This window comes from Coregonus lavaretus (genome assembly GCF_964263955.1).
Source record: "Coregonus lavaretus genome assembly, chromosome: 20".
Classification (NCBI taxonomy): Eukaryota; Metazoa; Chordata; class Actinopteri; order Salmoniformes; family Salmonidae; genus Coregonus; species Coregonus lavaretus.
The window spans coordinates 8317193-8337966 of NC_140007.1; the positions used below are offsets into that span (position 1 = coordinate 8317193).

The 20774-nt window shown below is 41.6% G+C and overlaps 2 protein-coding genes and 1 pseudogene across 3 annotated transcripts; 1 reads left to right on the forward strand and 2 right to left on the reverse strand.

Moving 5' to 3' along the window:
- The first annotated feature begins 4579 nt into the window (after positions 1-4579).
- Positions 4580-7202, forward strand: LOC311147913 (platelet glycoprotein IX-like; annotated as a pseudogene). The gene has a single exon. The product of its transcript is annotated as a platelet glycoprotein IX-like (transcript).
- A 259-nt stretch (positions 7203-7461) lies between these two features.
- Positions 7462-14504, reverse strand: LOC311147912 (haloacid dehalogenase-like hydrolase domain-containing 5; the record flags this gene model as incomplete). The annotated part of the gene is made up of 8 exons (XM_084184751.1): positions 7462-8087; positions 10015-10203; positions 10418-10592; positions 10704-10737; positions 10818-10911; positions 11062-11174; positions 11699-11896; positions 14385-14504. The coding sequence occupies 8 exons, from the start codon at positions 14502-14504 to the stop codon at positions 7688-7690; spliced, it is 1323 nt and encodes a 440-aa protein (XP_084040877.1). The 3' UTR covers positions 7462-7687.
- Positions 14505-15395: 891 nt separating this feature from the next.
- cnbpa (CCHC-type zinc finger, nucleic acid binding protein a) lies at positions 15396-19627 on the reverse strand. The gene is made up of 5 exons (XM_084184788.1): positions 19524-19627; positions 17874-17988; positions 17432-17497; positions 16839-17037; positions 15396-16402 (listed from the first exon to the last, which is right to left on the reverse strand). Exons 2-5 carry the CDS (start codon positions 17983-17985, stop codon positions 16285-16287), a joined length of 495 nt encoding a protein of 164 aa, XP_084040914.1. The 5' UTR covers positions 17986-17988; positions 19524-19627; the 3' UTR covers positions 15396-16284.
- Between the last annotated feature and the right edge of the window lie 1147 nt (positions 19628-20774).

Consider the following 20774-nt stretch of genomic DNA (forward strand, 5'->3'; position numbering starts at 1 on the left):
GAGAGAGAGAGAGAGAGAGAGAGAGAGAGAGAGAGAGAGAGAGAGAGAGAGAGAGAGAGAGAGAGAGAGAGAGAGAGAGAGAGAGAGAGAGAGAGAGAGAGAGAGAGAGAGAGAGAGAGAGAGAGAGAGAGAGAGAGAGAGAGAGAGAGAGAGAGAGAGAGAGAGAGAGAGAACTTAAGAGAGAGAGAACTTAAGAGAGAGAGAACTTAAGGGAGGGACAGTCTCTTCCCCCAAAGAGACAGAGGGTATACTGTAAGTCGATGGCCTGTCCACTGTGTTCCGCTATTGTGATGGAGATGGACCTCTGGCAGTCCTATGTATCCGCTCCCCCTTCAGCTGCTCACCAATATGCAGGATGGAAACCAGACTCAATTCTTCCACAAAGGGCCTCGGCTCGAACCTTAGTAAGGGCCTCTGTCTCTCTGTCAGGGCTTCAGGGAGGAGGTGTTTTTTTACGGGGAAACACTTTCCCTCCTTCTCCTCATGAACTCACACCAAACCCGGCTGTGACGGCTGAAGAGAACCGTGCATTCTCTGTAGGCTGCTCTCCACTGCTCCGTTCTTTCAATAGCCTGTCTTCCCTTCACATAATCAGGAGACGAGACCACCTGGGAAAGGCCTGAAAAAACATGTCTGACTGTTTTCTCTGTCACGATGGCATATTATATTGTACACAGTCTTTTTAAACCAACCTAGCTTTTAACACTCTGCTTTCTTGAGGTTTGCGAAACCCTCTTTTCATTTTTAAGAATGCTGTTTGTTCTTGCCTCTCCTAGAATTCATGTAGTGTAGAAAAGCTAGGTGTAATCATTTCACAATAACTAGACCAACGGACAGGCTAACAACAGTCTCAATCGTAGTAGTTCTAGTGTTGTATTTACTGTAGATGACAGCTTTACGTGTTGTCTCCTAGCTCTCATTGATAAATGTGCCAATTACTAATGCATAAACTATTTAGTCTAGACTTCATGTACAGTATATTGTGCGTAAAGTACCTTGTAAGATTATACTTACAACCATTGTTATTATCATTAGAAATAAACTGTATCAGTATTATACTGACTCTATGGTAACAGGATAGATGGGAAGGGGGAGTGGAGCCACATTGTCAGGCAGGCCAATAACCTACTCTGGAACCTTTTGCCTTCCAACCAGAGCATTGAGAGACTGGAATGCAGCTGTGGCATATGGTCCTCCTAATGCTGGGCTATCATGTATAAAACCTCAGTGGACAGACATGAGTGTCTCCTGACCATATGTTGTTCCTATGCTGGGTGGATGGGTCCCACTTGGCTCGGTATAGTACTCCTATATGAAGTACTGAAGTTTAGTACTGTGAGTAAGGACATGTAGTAAGATGGCAGTGGGGAAGTGTCACATCTCTCGTTGAGCTCATGGCCCTCTCTTGGTTGTATGCTGGCTAAGCTCACAGCTTTCCTGACCTCTCAGACACTTTATGTTATAGAAGTTGAGGCTCAAGTCACTTTACTGATGGACCCGCAGTAAAGCTGACAACGTCTCATGCCTTTGATATATGAAGCAGCTGCATTCTTGACTCTTCAAATCAAAATACGATAATCCTTTTTATTTTAGAATTTGTTTATTTACTATATCTTTGTTTTCTTCACAAAACCTGAGTAGTTGAGTGACTAAAATAACCTCTTAAGTATGTAGTGTTGAATCATTTGTTTGTCTTCTTTGTTTTATCACTATGTACAGTATGTGCAATATCTTCGTACTGATTTTGTACATTCAGAACAAAAAAGTGTCCCTTCTGTTTGTTTTGTGTGTTTTCATGTTGCGTCGTTATTTATTTAGTTCGGACCCCTGTCATTCTCTCTCAGTGGCTTAATGTGTGGCTGTTCTCATGGGAAACACAGTCCTGGAATTTTTCGAATTCAGTGGAATGTCTAAAAAGTGATTTTGCATGTAATGTTATTGATGTGAGGCTAACCTCAGCACATTGTATAACAAATCAGTGTTACCATAGCGATTGAAGTGCAATCACATAAAAAAATGCAGACTTGTAGGCCCTTTACAGGTTCAAGTCTGTTATCATGTTGTCCTGGAAGAGATTCAGGTTAAAAATATTTGTTTGTTTTTTCATTTCAGATGATATACTTACTTACACAGTTGACGGCAGTGCTTGACTTGGACTGAAATAGGTTCTGGTACTCATTTTGGGTGCCGGTACTGTTTATATTTAGGTGCAGGAGCTCCTTAATACTTATGAGCTAATATTCTATAAGAGGAACAGGACTGCAAGCAGTAGTTTGAAGTGCCGGTACTCTGCTCCGGTGTCCCAAGTCAAGCACTGGTTGACGGTGAAAAGAAAGAGGAATGTGTGTATATATTTTAATAAAGGAATATGCTTCCCTCTGGGTAGAACAGAAATATTTTGCTGGATAAGCACATATGAAGGAGCGCTTTCATTTTTCAGGAAATCCAGATCTAATATACAGCAAAGAAATGCAAATAAAACAAAGGAACTGGGTTATATGTAAAGAAAAATATCTTTCTACATTCTACAAAATAAGAGTATATTATCGTGTGTACATTAAAGTAAAAGTAAACTGTTTGTCCCAATATTCAGGGTGTAAATGTATTTTAACATTCACTAAGAAAACCACAACCATAAGTCAGACTTCCCATTGGGCACACACTGATTGAATCAATGTTGTTTCCACATTATTTCAATGAAATTACGCTGAACCAACGCGTAATAGACGTTGAATTAACATCTGTGCCCAGTGGGTTGAGGCCTAGGCTTCACTCAACACGTCTGTTCATGTTAGATCCATGATATTATAACAACAAATAAGGAAATGTAGACAGATAAACATATCTTATCTAGGACATGAATAATCAATTGAATGTCTTTCTAATTATTTCATATTTTCTTTTTTGTAACTCAGAAATGGTCGGACAATGTAAAAATAGAGAACGAAATGTATACATTTATCTTGATATGTGTTGTAGTGCTTCAAGAAATGTCCACAGTCATCTAAAGTCTGATAAGTACCCCCACAATGCACTGCATGGACCTGATGCATCATGTGTCTTTTTCACTGTGAGCTGACTGAACAGGTCAGCCTGTAAAGTTGATTGACTTTATTTCCTCTCTCTTTTCATTGGTTTAGATTTGGAATCTCCTGATGTTGACTTGCTCTTGCTGTCCCACATTAAGCTGATTGTTACTGGAGCTCAGCATGCATTTCATCTACATAGCCATTGTAAAAAGAACCAAACATAAACACCGTCACACTTCTGTTATTATTGAGCCTGAGTGCTTTAGTTATGTAAATAGGAGAGTAGAAGTGTTGATTATGGAATTCTAAAAAGGGTGGTTTATCTATAAAGAAGACGAGAAGGGACCAAGTGGGAGAAAAATGATAGTGAGTATATTATCACTACTCTAATTCAATATCTGCGGTGGAGATCATATAAGGTTATATGGGAGGTGGAAAGTATGATTTTCAACATATCTCTCGTCTCTGCCGCCAACATTAGTGAACGGTCATTTGCTGTGGATCTCAAAGACAGACTGTTATAAAGTTCCCTGCCGCCTACACACTCTCATCCCATGCTACAAGCTGTTCTATCAGGCGCAAGACACACTTTTAAAAAAGGAAAGACGAGTGGCCTCATTTCAATGTGCATTCAGTTTGTCCAGTGAGTAGTGAGTCAGTAAGACCCCAGTTATCGTAAAACTTCAACTGTGACAATGTTGACAACGCTAAATAAACAAATATATGACTTATGGTATGCATGTGTTGGTCTTTGGTTTCTAATGTGTATTATCGTGTCAATTCTTGTGGTGCAATCTTTTCCCTTTTATCTTACCAAGTAAAATCAAGTAAAACCCTTAGAAAAGGTACCCTTAGAACGTGTTATCTACTTAGATACATGTTGTATATGTATCAGCGAGGTAAATACAAAAGGAAAGTATTCTGTAGTTTTGACCTGTGTTATGGTTAGTAAACAGTCAGTAATACACAGTCTAACCACTGGAGGACGCACACATGAATAGAGATTAAGCTGTGTCAGCACCACCTAGTGGTGCGATGGGTTTCTAGACAGTGTTTACTACTTGATCGTACTGCTATAATACAGTAGAGTACAGTCAGAAGTTAGGCCAGCACATGCACTAATTCGTAATTTTACCTCTGGAGTAAGATTGTGACAGGGTAGCAGCATACTCTACATAGAACAGATAGGCTACCTGCTGACACAGTAATGGTAGGTATATAGCAATAAGAAGTGAATGGGCATGTTGATTGCAGTTATGGAGGCTCATACCAAGGATATGAAAATACCACATTGGTCCTCATTGGTTAAATGTACAGCAGAACTACATTACAAACTCACTTAAAAGCCTCTACCACAACTGAACACTTTAACATGATGAGCCTGTTCAGCCCATAGGAAATATGTTTTACCCACATCACTGTTATTTCTAGTAGATCCATACATGTTACATACACCTCTATGTTGCCACAACATATTTGAAATACTAACACATCATTTTTTTCTGTACTGTATGTATACATTTGATATAGCATGTTTTTCCTCCTGCAGGATGCTCTTCGGTTCAGGGCTAGCCATCCTGCTCCTCCTGGCCACATCCAGTGCACAGCCCAGCCCAAAGCCTGCCGGTGTTCAGCTTTACAGCCTTCAGGACTACATGTCAACTGCAGCTCCATGAGCCTCATGGAAGTGCCCTCTCTCTCCAGACACCACAGAGCTCCACCCCCAGAACAACCAGCTGTCCACAGTATATCCAGGGCACTTTGACAGTCTGCAAGACCTGAGGAGGGTCACCCTGTCTAGGAACCTTTTCCACTGCGACTGTGGCATCCAGTTCCTGAGGATCTGGCTGAGGAGGAACAGGGCTGTCGTGTCTGGTGGGGTGCCTACCTGTGCCAGCCCCAGTAGTGTGGCACACACAGCGATCACTGAGCTCAGTGATGCCTACTTCTCCTGTGCCCAGCGAAGCTGTGCAGGTGGGGCGTATGACATCCTGGTGGGGGTGATGCTGTGTGGGCTCATCAGCCTGCTGCTGTGGGGCCAGAGGCTGGCCAAGAAGGCCACCTTCACTCCGGAAATCGATCAGAGACACGCAGGGTTGGAGGCGGACTCTCTGAGGTCGCTGAAGCCCAAACACAGGAGGCTCCAGAGGACTCTGTCTGAGGAGAGTGAGAACTCTGCCTCTCTCACCTGGACAGACGACCCAGAGAGACCTCTGATTAACATGGAGATATTGCCACAAATACTGGACGTATTGCATAAGAAGCGCAATATAAAGATGAAGGCAACATAAGATATGGGATGACTGTCGTGGACAATGGGATGACTGGGGATTTAAAACCTAAACTGGTGATTGAGTGTTTTGCTCTCTGTTGGAATACCGTTTATCAGACTGTTCTGACTCATGCCTTGAATAGATTTTTTTGTCATGAAGCCCATAAAATCATGCTCTGGAACTACTGTCTCCCATTGTACTTACGTAGTAGATTGTTATGTGTTTTACACTTGTACACTGTATCTCTCCAATACAAAGATACATGTAATTGAGGATGAAGTGCTCATGTAAAACAAATATAATGTTGCTAATTCATTTTACTTCAAATGCACCTCTGCTACATTACTGTTGCAATGCACATGCAGTACTTTAATCAAGGCTTGATTCAATCCGTAGTGCTGAAGAGCCGCATTATAGTGCGATTGAAATTGCAAGGTAATTTCATATGCAGCGATTACCGTGAATGCGGTCTCCGCGAATGTAGGAACATTGCCTTTAAATGTCAATTTGCACTATTCAGCTCTATGGATTGAATCGAGCTCTTACTTTATTGCATGTTCAAAAAAACAGGTCATGCTTTATTTTACAGCCCCGTTACCACTGCTATTTAATTACAAATTACTTGGTATAAAAATGGTTCTTCCTGGTATTTGTTACCTTGAATCCTCAAGTGACAAAGTTGTTACTGGGCAATTATTATGTAATTATTCTGTTACCATGTCGTTTCTGAGTAATTACCAGGTAATTATGGGCTGTAAAATAAAGTGTTACCAAAGAACACGATAGCTATCATAGCTACTTTTTGACAAATCTTGGCTATTTTCTATCAATCAAAACCAACCAATGTAGCCAATAACCATTTCAGATCAACTTGGCTTACTGCTCTGTTATTCCACACTGGGAGGAAAGGGAGGGCCATTGTCAACAATACTTATCACCCTCAGAGGGGCCTTGCCTAGAAGAGATACCCTCAACTGTCTGTGCCGATGGAGGCATATCCTTGCCATAATTCAAATGGACATGATCGAGGTGCAAAGTTTGCACTGTGCCTGTTCTTGATAGTTATGCCCATTACATGTATATGTTGTCCAATTTGCAAATACTGCAGATAAGAGTAGTGACAATATTTCCTTATGAAACTGAAAATGTGTGCATGAAGACAGAAAGAAGAAAACCAGTAGGATATATGGCAAGAAGATAAGCAGGTTTTATTTCCTATGGAGTCATTTGTTTTCATGTAAACAAACTCATGCTGTATAGCCTATCTTCAGCACTGAAATATAGGTAGCCAGCATGTTTTTCTTTTTTAAGCTACGCTATTTTCATTCATACAAGTAATATTGACATTGACAACATCTTTTAAAACATGTAATGCACCCACTGAAATGCATGGTTAATCCACCAATGAAAAAAGAGCTTCTCTTATATTTATATATTTTATATAAATATAAATGGCTAGATACAGTCTTTGCATCTGCAGTCAAAGTACTAATGCATACAACAACGTGTACATTTACAACTAAGGGCAAGTTTACTAGCCCAGCAAGATATGGTAACATTAAATGAAAATGAATCGTTTTGTTCTGTGCAAATACAAGTTATATGGTTTACATTGCTAGAAATAATGTAGACAGCACAGTTGAAGGACGGTATTGCAACCTAAATAACAATAGTTGATCTTGCAGTACAGCATGAAATCTATCTCATGACATGCATGCATAGATGTAACAGACAAAATGTATGGTAGACCATAATATGGTCAGTTTGTGAGGGAATCTATACATAGACTTCATAAAAATATTGATCACTTATTGTAGTCGTAAAGATATATAAGACGACTTAAATCAGATGAACCATTTAAAATACTGTCATAATCTTTATACATAATCACAACTAAGAAAATACGTCCAGTATAATACTATTAAATAAGGCTTTTATTAAAATAAATTGCCATTACTTAAAAGCGGGTAATTGTGCTGAACTTGAGTAGTTTTAAACCCACTATAAAACAATACAACAGAAGGAATAAGAGTTCAATCTCACTACAGTACTTTACACCGTTATGTGTTTGAATATGACCTCTATTAAGAACCTTCAATGCCCTGACAAGTTTTAAACACTGTCCAAAGTAACTCAGTGTGTGGTATTTCCCAGCTAAAAACCAAGGGAATCTCCATGTCCATCGTACCATGCAAAACAAATCTGCACAACACTGGACAGATGGATATTGGTCAGTTGGTTGGATCTGCTCTGTATCATTTGAGCACCTCCTCCTTTTAAAGGCAGAACCATAGAATTAGAATAGAATCAATTCTAATTCTATGGCTGGCATAGACCAACCGAGATTTATACTAAGGTCTCCATGACGACACCAATCTGAGAACTTTACTGAGGCACAAACTTCTCCTGCTCAAAGATGAGCTCCACAGCATCAGCCACGTCCTGCACGATGTGCCCGGGCTCCACCAGCGCCGGGTCAAAGCGGAAGTCACGGTGCCCGTGGAACACAGTCTCCTTGATGGACTGGTTGGTGTCGGTGGGCACCTCTGTGTGGGGGTTGTACACCCCAGTGCATACCAGGATGGACTTGCAGGAGGTGGCAGAGGGGGGTGCCAGCTCGCTCTCCCAGGCGTTCTCTACGTGGTCGTTGACCTGGGGCAGGGCTGCGTTGGCGCCCGTGCCGGTGGCCATCTTGGCGACAGCTTTGGAGTTCTTCCTCCTTGTCCTCTCCTCCAGGTAGCGGTTATAGAGGTTGGCCCCATAGATATCAGTCATCAGGTTATCCCTGAGGGAGTAGAGAGGCAAAGGAAAAGAAAGGAAATCAAGGAGAGGAATCAAGTAGTACAGACACTACATCCCACATCATGGACATCAGCATATAGCATCATTATGGACAACAGCATATACAGTGGGGGAAAAAAGTATTTAGTCAACCACCAATTGTGCAAGTTCTCCCACTTAAAAATATGAGAGAGGCCTGTAATTTTCATCATAGGTACACGTCAACTATGACAGACAAATTGAGAAAGAAAAATCCAGAAGATCACATTGTAAGATTTTTAATGAATTTATTTGCAAATTATGGTGGAAAATAAGTATTTGGTCACCTACAAACAAGCAAGATTTCTGGCTCTCACAGACCTGTAACTTCTTCTTTAAGAGGCTCCTCTGTCCTCCACTCGTTACCTGTATTAATGGCACCTGTTTGAACTTGTTATCAGTATAAAAGACACCTGTCCACAACCTCAAACAGTCACACTCCAAACTCCACTATGGCCAAGACCAAAGAGCTGTCAAAGGACACCAGAAACAAAATTGTAGACCTGCACCAGGCTGGGAAGACTGAATCTGCAATAGGTAAGCAGCTTGGTTTGAAGAAATCAACTGTGGGAGCAATTATTAGGAAATGGAAGACATACAAGACCACTGATAATCTCCCTCGATCTGGGGCTCCACGCAAGATCTCACCCCGTGGGGTCAAAATGATCACAAGAACGGTGAGCAAAAATCCCAGAACCACACGGGGGGACCTAGTGAATGACCTGCAGAGAGCTGGGACCAAAGTAACAAAGCCTACTATCAGTAACACACTACGCCGCCAGGGACTCAAATCCTGCAGTACCAGACGTGTCCCCCTGCTTAAGCCAGTACATGTCCAGGCCCGTCTGAAGTTTGCTAGAGTGCATTTGGATGATCCAGAAGAGGATTGGGAGAATGTCATATGGTCAGATGAAACCAAAATATAACTTTTTGATAAAAACTCAACTCGTCGTGTTTGGAGGACAAAGAATGCTGAGTTGCATCCAAAGAACACCATACCTACTGTGAACTATGGGGGTGGAAACATCATGCTTTGGGGCTGTTTTTCTGCAAAGGGACCAGGACGACTGATCCGTGTAAAGGAAAGAATGAATGGGGCCATGTATCGTGACATTTTGAGTGAAAACCTCCTTCCATCAGCAAGGGCATTGAAGATGAAACGTGGCTGGGTCTTTCAGCATGACAATGATCCCAAACACACCGCCCGGGCAACGAAGGAGTGGCTTCGTAAGAAGCATTTCAAGGTCCTGGAGTGGCCTAGCCAGTCTCCAGATCTCAACCCCATAGAAAATCTTTGGAGGGAGTTGAAAGTCCATGTTGCCCAGCAACAGCCCCAAAACATCACTGCTCTAGAGGAGATCTGCATGGAGGAATGGGCCAAAATACCAGCAACAGTGTGTGAAAACCTTGTGAAGACTTACAGAAAACGTTTGACCTGTGTCATTGCCAACAAAGGGTATATAACAAAGTATTGAGAAACTTTTGTTATTGACCAAATACTTATTTTCCACCATAATTTGCAAATAAATTCATTAAAAATCCTACAATGTGATTTTCTGGAATTTTTTCTCATTTTGTCTGTCATAGTTGACGTGTACCTATGATGAAAATTACAGGCCTCTCTCATCTTTTTAAGTGGGAGAACTTGCACAATTGGTGGCTGACTAAATACTTTTTTCCCCCACTGTAGCATCTTTATGGACATCAGCATATAGCATCATCATGTACATCAGCATATAGCATCTACTGTAGCGACAGTCTAGCTGTGCCTTGAAACCCAAAAGAACAAACAAGTTTTTCCATTTATCATTGTGTGATTACCCATTTGTAACCTAGTATCTTTCCCGTAAAATAAATGTTTGCTGTAAACAGTGAGATGACAGGTGTCTTACCCAATAGCATAGAGGGAGGTGATGGGCTGTGTCCAGTTTCTCTCCACAGCCTGGCCTCTGATAAGGTACTCAGCAAAGTGGTAGGTCAGTTCACTGGGCTTCCCCATCAGAGCCTTGTACTTCACCTCTTTACCTGTTATTTTCTTATAGATGTTCTCCAGGCACACCAGGAACGTCCCATGACCAAACCTGGAGTTTACATGATGTACAGAAGCAAAATTAAACAAAAAGTAAACTAAGCTCATTCAACAGCTTTTCTTGAAGGCCAGACTTCAATGAGCTAGGTCCCATTTTGCATCCAGGACATGAATAGATTCTATGGTGAAAAAACAAATGTCTTTCAGTCTATTCATATCGGCCTATTCACCACATTTCAATAACAGCTTTAAGTCACTGTGGTTACCGTGGAGACTGGGCCTCGGCCATCCACATGAGGTCCATGTTGCAGGCCAGCAGGGGGAGATGGGGCAGCTTCTGGCTCTGGTGGGCTCCGCTTAGGTTCCCATTGGTCAACAGGATATCAATTATCAGCTGGAGGTTGGTCTCCCATCGGATGGGCTCCCCAAACAGAATAACAGCTGGACCGGGAAGAGAAAATAATTGGAATATGATGGATATGATATGCAATTACTGTGACAGTTCAATAACAAGATCAATCAGAAGAAGAGTATCTGTTCACAAGCTCTTACCTTCTACTGTGGGAAGGTTGGCAATTTGACTGGACTGAAAATAAAAAATTGAACATGCTTAGGAAAGACTCTGAAATATAGCCTGTCTATGGATCTTGATGTATACAGACTCACTGGCACTTTGGGTCGTCTGTTGTGGTCCACCATGTCCAGAAGAGGAAATGACTCTCTCAGCATGTCGATACTGACCACATTCTGGAAGCCCAAGCTTAACATGGTTAAGTATTACACCAACGCATAGCAAATTCATTATAATTAGCTTGTCACTTCATTTGTGTGTAAAATAGAAGATATTTTCTCTCATCAGGCCAAGCAGATGCTTTGATCATGTCTGAAAACACATATTTCGAAAGGATACTTTTTGGCAATATCTAGAACGGGTCCTTGTCCTGACACCAGAACGCACTTGTCATGGTACTTCTTGAACATCCTCAGTGGACTGTGTGACATCATCACCTGGTCCATAGTGATCTGGTAAGAAAAATACCTGTCAGATAGGCTGAGCCAGAGCATGACTGGTATGAGACCTACAGCAGACCTATCTTCAAGAGGTGATGATTAGTTTGATTTACTGTGCAACAATACACACACACACTTTAATGTCCTGTCAAAAGGCTGCATTCAACACACATCATTGTCTAGGTACCTCTGGTGGTTATATTTCTCCATCATGTCGCTGAGAACTCGTTCAAAGTCAACAGACAATGTAGCACACTAACATGTACAACATGAGTGCACTAAGGTACATATTGTAGCGATACTCGCTATACAGTATGATCCATGTTTCAATTCCTACCAAGTGGGTAAACCCTATTGGCGCAATGCGAAGGGTGTTTGCCTTTCACACCAGAGAACCCAGGTTCGCTTCCCTGCCCTGCTGTTCACTGCAATATTGTTCCGGCTAACTGCCCACATGGACCGAAATTAAATGAGGGCATAGTCATTACAGTTTGTGTGTGGCAGAAGAGAGCTGTGAGTAGGTGCGAGACACTTACAGGCACTCCCAGGATGTGAGAGAGCTGGTCCGCTTTCGTCTGCCGCATGCAATTCCCTGCATTGGTAACAAAAACAACTGGCACCACAAATTGTCCCTGAGAGTTGACCAGTTTTTGGAAGGCCTTTTTTGCAGCAGGGATGGGCATCTTTCCCCGGACAAGCACGCCATCAATGTCAAACAGCAGGCCAAAGCGTGGCTGAGGATGGGATAGGGAGAGAGTGACTCATATTCCACTTTCTAGATCACTACATGCTGACATAAAAAACGGTAATGTTGACATCATGCAACATTTAAAATTATTACACTCAATATCATAGGACCCAACATATTTCATATCCCCAAGCCATGGGTCTGAGTTGATAGACAAGAATAGATACAGGATCCTGTGTGTAGTTCTGTTTTAAATATACATCTAGTAATTATTTAGTTTCTATAGCTATGTAACAACACATCTATTTCCAGGGTGTTGCTCAACAGTCTTAGCCTTGTACGACCATCCTGAAGTCTTGTGAGCTTACGTTCTGTTTCGCTATGGTGTGGATCAGGCTACAACAGTCTCAAGGTAGAAGTGGAAGGAAATGTGAATTGTGCAGGCAGCTCACATACAGAGAAAATAAGCATCATACAGTGGCGTCCGGAATTATTGGATCCCTTGATAAAGATGAGCAAAGAAAATGCTGTATAAATAAATAATAAAAATACTGAGCTATATTGTATGTGCCAAAAAATGTAACATATTTTATACTAATACAATTGCTCAGAGAAAGAGATTTTTTTTTAACTCTAAAAGATAGTGATCAAAATGATTGGATCCCCTGTTTTCAATCCAGCATCCTCCTCTTGTGAGGATAACGACACTGAGCCTTTTTCTAAAATGTTTTATGAGGTTGGAGAACACATCAGGAGGGATCTTAGACCATTCCTCCATACAGAATCTTTCCAGATTCTTGATATCCTTCGTCTGCACTTATGGACTGCCCTCTTCAATTCAAACCACGTTTTCAATGGGGTTCAAGTCCGAAGACTAAGCTAAAATGTAGATTATGTGGTCAATTAATAATTTATTTGTGGAGTTTGATGTGTGGTTGGGGTTATCGTCTTGCTGGAAGATCCACTTGCGACCAAGTTTCAGCATCCTGGCAGAGGTAACCAGGTTTTTGGCTAAAATGCCCTGCTACTTGATAAAGCCGTTGACCTTAACAATTGCCCCAGGACCAGTGGAAGCAAAATAGCCCAATAACATCAAAGCTTCACCAACATATTTTACAGTAGGGATGAGGTATTTTCTACATATGCATTGTTCAAAAACCTGGTTGCCTTTACCAGGAGGCTGAAACTTGGCCGCAAGTGAATCTTCCGGCAAGACAATAACCACAGCACACTACAAAATCAACATTTTGCAATTGCCATCTCAGTCTCTGGACTTGAACCCCATTGAAAACATGTGGTTTGAATTGAAGAGGGCAGTCCATAAGCGCAGATGAAGGATATCATGGATCTAGAAATATTCTGTAGTGGAATGGTCTAAGATCTCATAAAACCTTTTAGAAAAAAGGCTGTGTCATTATCCTCACAAGGAAGTATTCAATGTTGGAGTATTGAACACGAGTCAAAATTATTGGATCCCTATCATTTTTAGATTTTTTTTATTACTTGTAAAACAAAATCTATTCCTCTGAGCAATTGCATTAGTATAAAATGATATAATAATAAATAAAAATGTGCATAGAATATAGCTCAGTATTTGTATTTATTTTATACAGTATTTTTTGCTCATCTTTATCAAGGGATCCAATAATTCCGGACCCCACTGTATTTGCACCTCTGACTCCTATCCGATGACCAGAGATCCAGGCTCTGTCGTAGCCGGTCGCACAATTGGCCCAGCGTCGTCCAGGGTAGGGGAGGGAATGGCCGGCAGGGATGTAGCTCAGTTGGTAGAGCATGGCGTTTGCAACGCCAGGGTTGTGGGTTCGTTTCCCACGGGGGGCCAGTATGAAAAAAATAAAAATAATAATGTATGCACTCACTAACTGTAAGTCGCTCTGGATAAGAGCGTCTGCTAAATGACTAAAATGTAAATGTATTATTTAGAGAGGAAAAAACGAGATGTATTCCAATTCATTGTAGTCTACATTACAAGATGAGTGATGCAGAATTGACTGCTAAGAACAGTGTGTAATCAAAGGCAGACGACGAGCCCTGGGAATGACACATCAAAATGCATCATCAGAGGCTAAAACATCCGCATTGAAAGCTACAAAACCTCAGCATACTGCATCGACTCAAGACTGCGATTTGGCATAAACAAAGGGGACGTTGTTTTGACATATTATGGAAAATCATCTGATTGTCTTATACTGGCCAGTTTACCACAATTAAAATGTGCAACATTTGTCTACATTAAATCAAAATTGACTATGGGTTGTGGATTTATGTATCAATAAAATACCCACACATCTTGGATTTAGGATAGTTGCCCTCACAAGTCTGCTCCCCTAGAGGCAGTAACATTCGGACACAAAGCGCGCATCCAAAAAGTTACCTCTGCAATGCTACATTTTGGTGTGCCTCGTATTACAAGGAAACATTTGGCTACAATGTATTAATTGCCAGACGTCTACAATGTATCAACGGACAGTGCAGAATTAATTTGGAAGCAACAGCTGCAGTTCAAATCGTACCTTGCTATCAGACACGGTTCCGCTAAACCCGCACTGAGAACCGGCAAATCCAGCTCTTCGCTTGACTTGTCTGTTACACAGGGCGTTCAGAGCCCGGTAAAACGGCAGGAGTCGCCTCATCTCCTCCTAATTTCACCGGGGACCGAAAAACAATGAAGCCCCGAATAAAAAAGCCGGCTTGGGCTGAGCTGGCTGTTCAGTTGGGCTAGTTTTCCTCCAATTTTCTCCAGTATGTATTTCTTTCTGTGCAAGCCTAAATGACGACATAGGAGAAGTAGGAGGGCCTTTATCTTCATTATGCAGACTGTTGAAAGTCGTCAACAGCGGCAAAACTAGACTGCGGCCCCTGCTGCCATTTTGAACATCAGGTTGAGCGATAGAAATGCACGGGAAAAGCAACGGCAAGGCTACTGGACATAATCTGTATGGGCATAGATTGAGGAATCTACTGCACGTTTCACCACTGCACCAAATTAAAACAATTGTTTTGACTTAATCCATATCGATGTTTCAATAGTTATATACATGTTCTGTTAATGACAGGAGACCAAATAAGGGCTGAACTAACTGCAAAATTGACAACTGGAAAGCGGAGGCCCAAGTGGGTCTTTATATATAGGTTGGCTAAATTTACACTGCAAGTGCCACCCGAGGGGTATTTGACATGGAAATCTGAGCCAATGGTTTAGAGATGACAGGAGGATTCCCTATGCAGTTTGGCACAACCTGTTCTACATTCTCTCTGGGAAGAAAAGTCTGCTGTGCTTGCTAAATCCTGCACTGTAACTGCTGGCAATGTCTGGGGCTACCCACAAGCAATTACTTTCTTTGTAAGTGAATTTCAAAAATGTTAAAGGACATTTCTAGGGCAGGGTTGTTTTAAGATGTTCAACATGACAAAGTTAGTTTTAGCCTCATAACTGCTGAAAAACATAACTACTTTGAAGAAAGTAGCAATACAAGACTTAGGATAAATATTATAAGCATAGAAAGAAATGCAAACAATCATCCTCCCCGTGCTCCTCCAGCTTTATTGATAGTTTAAAATTACATTTCTATGTTCTAGGACTTCAGTTGCATTTTCCTTCCGACTTAAAAACTGAGTACAAGCAAATGGTCTTTTTACAGTAGTCTAAGTGATATTGTACAAAAATAACATTTGATTTCTGTGAAAACATTCTCCACTCCCAAATAACTGCTAATTCTGATGATCTGACAACTGTGTTCTTGATGCACATTTTTCCTCCAAGGTAAAAGTTTCCAAATTCGTTTTGGGGGAAACGTCTACCTTGGACTATTTACCAATACTCCTTTAAATTGTAAACAATTATATATATATTTTTTTTATATAAAAGAACTTAATATTCTTTCAATTCCTCCAAAATGTAACGCATTTATCGATATAACATGTCGTTTATGTTATCGCCCGGCACTTAGCTGCTTGTAGGGCCCAGATGCAGATGGATCATATGTTGGGAACCGTTTCCCCTGTCATACTCTCTTGGCCAACTCATATGTTATCTCACTAAAACAAACCAAAAAAATAACCATACATGGAAGTCCAGGTTTCTTTTTACTCCCTTCTTACTGAGACTCACTTTCCATAAGCCCAGAGCTCCTCTATATCCCATTCATTCATCTCTGTTCACCAGTGGCTTGGAAAGGGGGTTCTTCAACAAAGCATTATACATAACACCGCTACCAAACTAAACAAACATTTTTTGTATTGAATGCAGAAAGATATTTTTTTTTACCCCTTTCTTCTTATTACATGTCGAGAGGCTCACTGGCCCGGGACTAGCCTCTGTCAGCCAACCTTTGGCCGGTGAAGAGGATTCAGAGAAAATAATACAACCAACCATCAATCAGGAAAAATAGGAGGGGCAACAAAGGGCACTGATTATGCGGTGGCTTCGATGGTGCACTCTTTCGCCAGGTGGCCGGTGTTGCCGCATTTGTAGCAGTTCACCTCACTGGCTTTGCTGCACTGCACAGCCACATGGCCGATCTCGCCACACCTGGGGAGAGGAGGGAACACATTACGATTTCAGTCGCCCAAGCATAAGAGTTAACATTTGCATGGCTCTGGCGAACTAAACTGCAAATGGCTGCCAAAGCAATGGTTTTTGCTAACTCTTAAAAAGCGGAAGGACCATATACACAGCACAAACATTCATCAATCTAGACATACAGCACAACTACTTGAAAGCTTGCCAATTAGGTGATACATGACTATAACTAAAGACTACAGTAAAACCATTTATGTCCCCAAAAGAAGGGGGTACCAGAGACTGCACGTCACTCTTGAGAAGACTTGTCGAAACGCATTGTGTTTGTGCTTTCAGCAGTTGTTAGTGAAGTTTGCTCTGTACATGGGAACATGCAAGTATGAGTCGGTACCATGTGTTTGCATAAGTATTTTTTGTGAAAAAACGTGGCTGTGTGGTCACTCACCTGTAACATTTGACTTTATCGCAAAGTTTCTGGATGTGGCCAAAGCCTCCGCAGGAATAGCACTTCTGCTCGTTGGCATGGTCACAGTCGCGGGCCACATGGCCGGCCTTGCCACAGCTGTAGCAACACTGCTCCCTCTCCTTTTTGGGCTCCTTGCAGTCACGGGAAATATGGCCACTCCTGTGGCAGTTGTAGCAGGCTGAGGAGAAATATAAAAAAAAAACAGCATGTTAAAGATCTGTTCTATAAATGAATATGGAATTGTCCGAAATACAAAAGCAATTAACAATGGCATGGCTATCAACAATTAATGCACATCTTCCAAACACCATTATTATTCAACCAACAAGAATGTGTTGTACAATACTTATAACATGTAATAAACATTCTGAAATCCCGTGTGTCCCCAGATCCTGACAGCAGGACCCAGTACATAGTGAGTCACGAGAAAGCTACAACTATTGCTCACTGCAAAGCTGAACAAGTCCATACTAGAGCTACAAGTTTAAAGTTACAAAAACGTGTAGGAATTGTATTGACAAAACCATTTGCATGTACTTAGCATTCACTAAAGGAATGAAAATCAGTCTCACCATCCTCGGTCTGTTCACAGTCCCTGGCAATGTGACCTTGCTCTCCACAGCGATAGCAGAACAGATCTAGAAAAAGAAAGGTGACCCAGAGGTTTACTCTACACTCATTTGTGAAAAGAACACGGGCAACTAACTGAGGAGGAACATGCATCGTTTTGCTGCCATGTCAGCTACGTTGACATTGCGACCTAGGCGCTTGTGAACTAAATCCCTAGAATAAAGTAATTTATGTGATTAAGACAACCGTGCTTCATCGTTTTGATATCCCTGTGATAACGAAGTGATATGACTGAGAGCCCCTGATAACACTGAGGTTATTCCCCATGGGACAAGACCTTTGTGCTCAGCAAGATTAAGGCAGCTGCTTAGAATTGGTCATTTGTCTCTGATTGACAAACCAGTTTTACACAATTGGTGAGTGTCCCAAAAACAAGAAAAGTACCCTTTCCTCTTCCTCTGCCCCTGCCGCGGCCACGCCCTCCAGCTTCGGGACAGTTCTTGATCCAATGCCCAGGACGGCCACATCGGAAGCACTCGCTGCTGCTCATCTCCATAATCTGCAGAGAAAACAGAAATGACTTATTGGAAACTGAAATCACAGTCTAGTAATTTCAAAGGAGGCAGGAATTCTAAGGGCATGGTAGACACAATTCAACACAGTAGAGGCAAAGGTCAGGGTTGTCTAATAAAAGCTGGGCAGATCAATGGCTTGTTCCTGACTCAACCATGTGCTAGCTTGAGTAGTAAGCCCTGGTATCTGGCTAGCTGGTGGCTACTATTATAAAATGTTGAAAAGAAGGCTCAGTATGCCACCTGTCACTATTGGCCTTTCAATTAGTTATAGGCAAATGGTCTGCTGGTATTAAAGTACACGTGTGACAAGCATGAATTAATTGGTCTCTGAAAATAATTAAAGTATGTTAATTCAGAGCCAATACTAGCTATATTTACAATATCTAACCTTGCTATGTTGTCCACATTCAGCCATTGCTAAAGGCACGGAAATCACAGTTTCTCTGTCCATTACACTTTCCCCCAAGACAAGTGTTTGCTGAAAGGCAGCAAAAGCACAAAGCCATGTACAAATGTAGTTACTGTAACTACATAGATTAATAAGTAACTTAGTAGTGGCTGGTTATGGTGGAGCTGGAATACCAGCACTCGAAAATTGGCAGTTTCTTGTATACAAGGTAGCTAGCGCAAATACAATTTCAGAAGTTAGCCACGTGCAGGATGTTATGAATGTGCCAATAAGGGGGTAATGAATTAACATTTCGAGGTACCTTCAATACTACGGTGGTTTGGCCATGGCTACCTACTAGACCAAGCTGACATGCGGGCATAAACTATTAAACGTGCCTACCCTACAATACTAGTGTAGCTAGCCAGCCAGCCTACCTAACTAGTAACACGGTAGTTGGCTACAGTAATGAAACATGTCACGTCTGGCCAGTTGATTGGCGATGGTACCTAGTGCACACAAACCTGGTTAACTGCAAAATAAGGCTTATTCTCCCTGAAAATTAGATATACAGAGTTACTATTTAGAGAGATCCATTAAAGGGTCGTTATCTTCGGTAAAAGCATGAACGGTGCATGAGGCTTTCTGGCCTTGTCACGTTGATATAACAGCAGCTGCTGGCTGAAGAAAAATGCTAGCACCACCTCTGCAGTTTTGAATGAGGCATTACTAGGCCGCGTCGCAGCCATACAACATTTATCAAAATGGAAGTGATCAACCACATTCACAAATAGTTCGTTTCAATAGTATATTGCTAGACACATTAATCGGCCCAATTTTAACTAGGCAAAATTCTAATTTTAATAGGGCTAATTTCCCGCGCATAACGAACCACATCGTAGTAGTTAGCTAGCCAACGACAACAACGTTAGGCCACACAGACCCAGTAGAAGAGGCTAATGCTATCCGCGTTAGCGGACTTCACCCAGCAAGCCACATCGCAATAAAAACACATGATTTCGGAGATGTATTTTATGGCGCTTCTAAGTTTGACACTTTAACTAAAGTCGGACATAATAACATCGACCTTTTATAATTAAAATATCGCCGTTACATGTTTGTATTACTCACTTTACTTAGCTAGCTACCTAGCTACGCGATTCTCTGCTGTTTACGCCTCCTCTCTCCGTTGCGCCACATGCGGTGTGAACACGAGTTTCTACAATGTGTCATTCACACTATCCAGTCAAAGCTAACGCAACACTTGGGCACGGTCTTTTTCCAGGACCAATGGCAAACGAGCGCATGTGGACACCGCCTCCATGGAGTGGCGAATCACTGAGCAAGACAGCAATCATGTCCCGCCTCCCAGGGTGTCTGTTGTCTGTTGTCAAATCTCAGATGATCTCATATTGCCATCTTTTGATGTTCATTCATTTGCCATATATTTCGCTTAGAACTGCTACAATTGTAGCCTAAATACAATTATGGATCTTCTTCTTTCCTCTTTGGGTTACATTCTAATAGCTTTCCATCTCCAAATATTCCAAATATAAGAGCTGTAGATGTAGGCTGCAATAGGCTACACATTGTGTATCAGTGTTGACTGACTGACACCAGTCTTCTCATGGCCATGCTGGTAATCAATCAAATATAATTATTTGTCATTCAGTATTGAACATAGCCCAATGAGTGGTGGATCATTTTGATATAAGGTAAAGGGTATATCAAGTTTAAGAATATTAGTGTATGGTATAAATGGATGCAGACTGACCCATCCCTGTTCCACAAAGAGGTTGCATCATGGTCAGATCAATAAGTGGGAAAGATACAATCTTAAGGGGGCCTGTACAGTCATGCACATGGAAAGGATAGGTCAATTTCACTAGACTCTAGATTGATTCTCTAAATGAAATTGCATAATTTCGGTTTAATGAATACCAGTGACTGGACATTTTTCCCTGACATAATGGTTTCCTGGTTTCCTCCCAACTCTGCAGCTGACGTTGCACTGGGAGGGATGATGAGACTGCATCCTAATGGTTACCTTAAGATCGTACAGTATAAAGCCCTGCCTCTTAGGCTGCATGCAAAGTGTTTGCATTGGTATTTCCTGGGATTAGTTGCTGTCAGGATAGGAATGAGGTAGTTGATTTAATGGAGATTTTGGAATGGAAATTAAATAAAAAATATGATCAGAAATGGTGAGCATTTGACAGGAGAGAGATGATATATGGGGCTATAAAGTTATGATGATCAATGGATTTTTGACAAGGATGTCATCTGCCTTGTGTATTCAGTGTGTGCCCATAGCATCAAGGAGAGCAGGCTGGTCTGTGCTGTTGAGGAACGCAACATCGCTACAGTTAACTAAAGCAGTCT

Bases quoted from the DNA above. Each gene is read 5' to 3' on its own strand.
- cnbpa (XM_084184788.1), bottom strand. From the start codon at position 17,985: ATGGAGATGAGCAGCAGCGAGTGCTTCCGATGTGGCCGTCCTGGGCAT. The intron at 17,038-17,431 runs GTGAGACTGATT...ATTTCTCCTCAG, and splicing joins CTGTGAACAGACCGAGGATG to CCTGCTACAACTGCCACAGG. The intron at 16,403-16,838 runs GTGAGTGACCAC...TCCTCTCCCCAG, and splicing joins GATAAAGTCAAATGTTACAG to GTGTGGCGAGATCGGCCATG.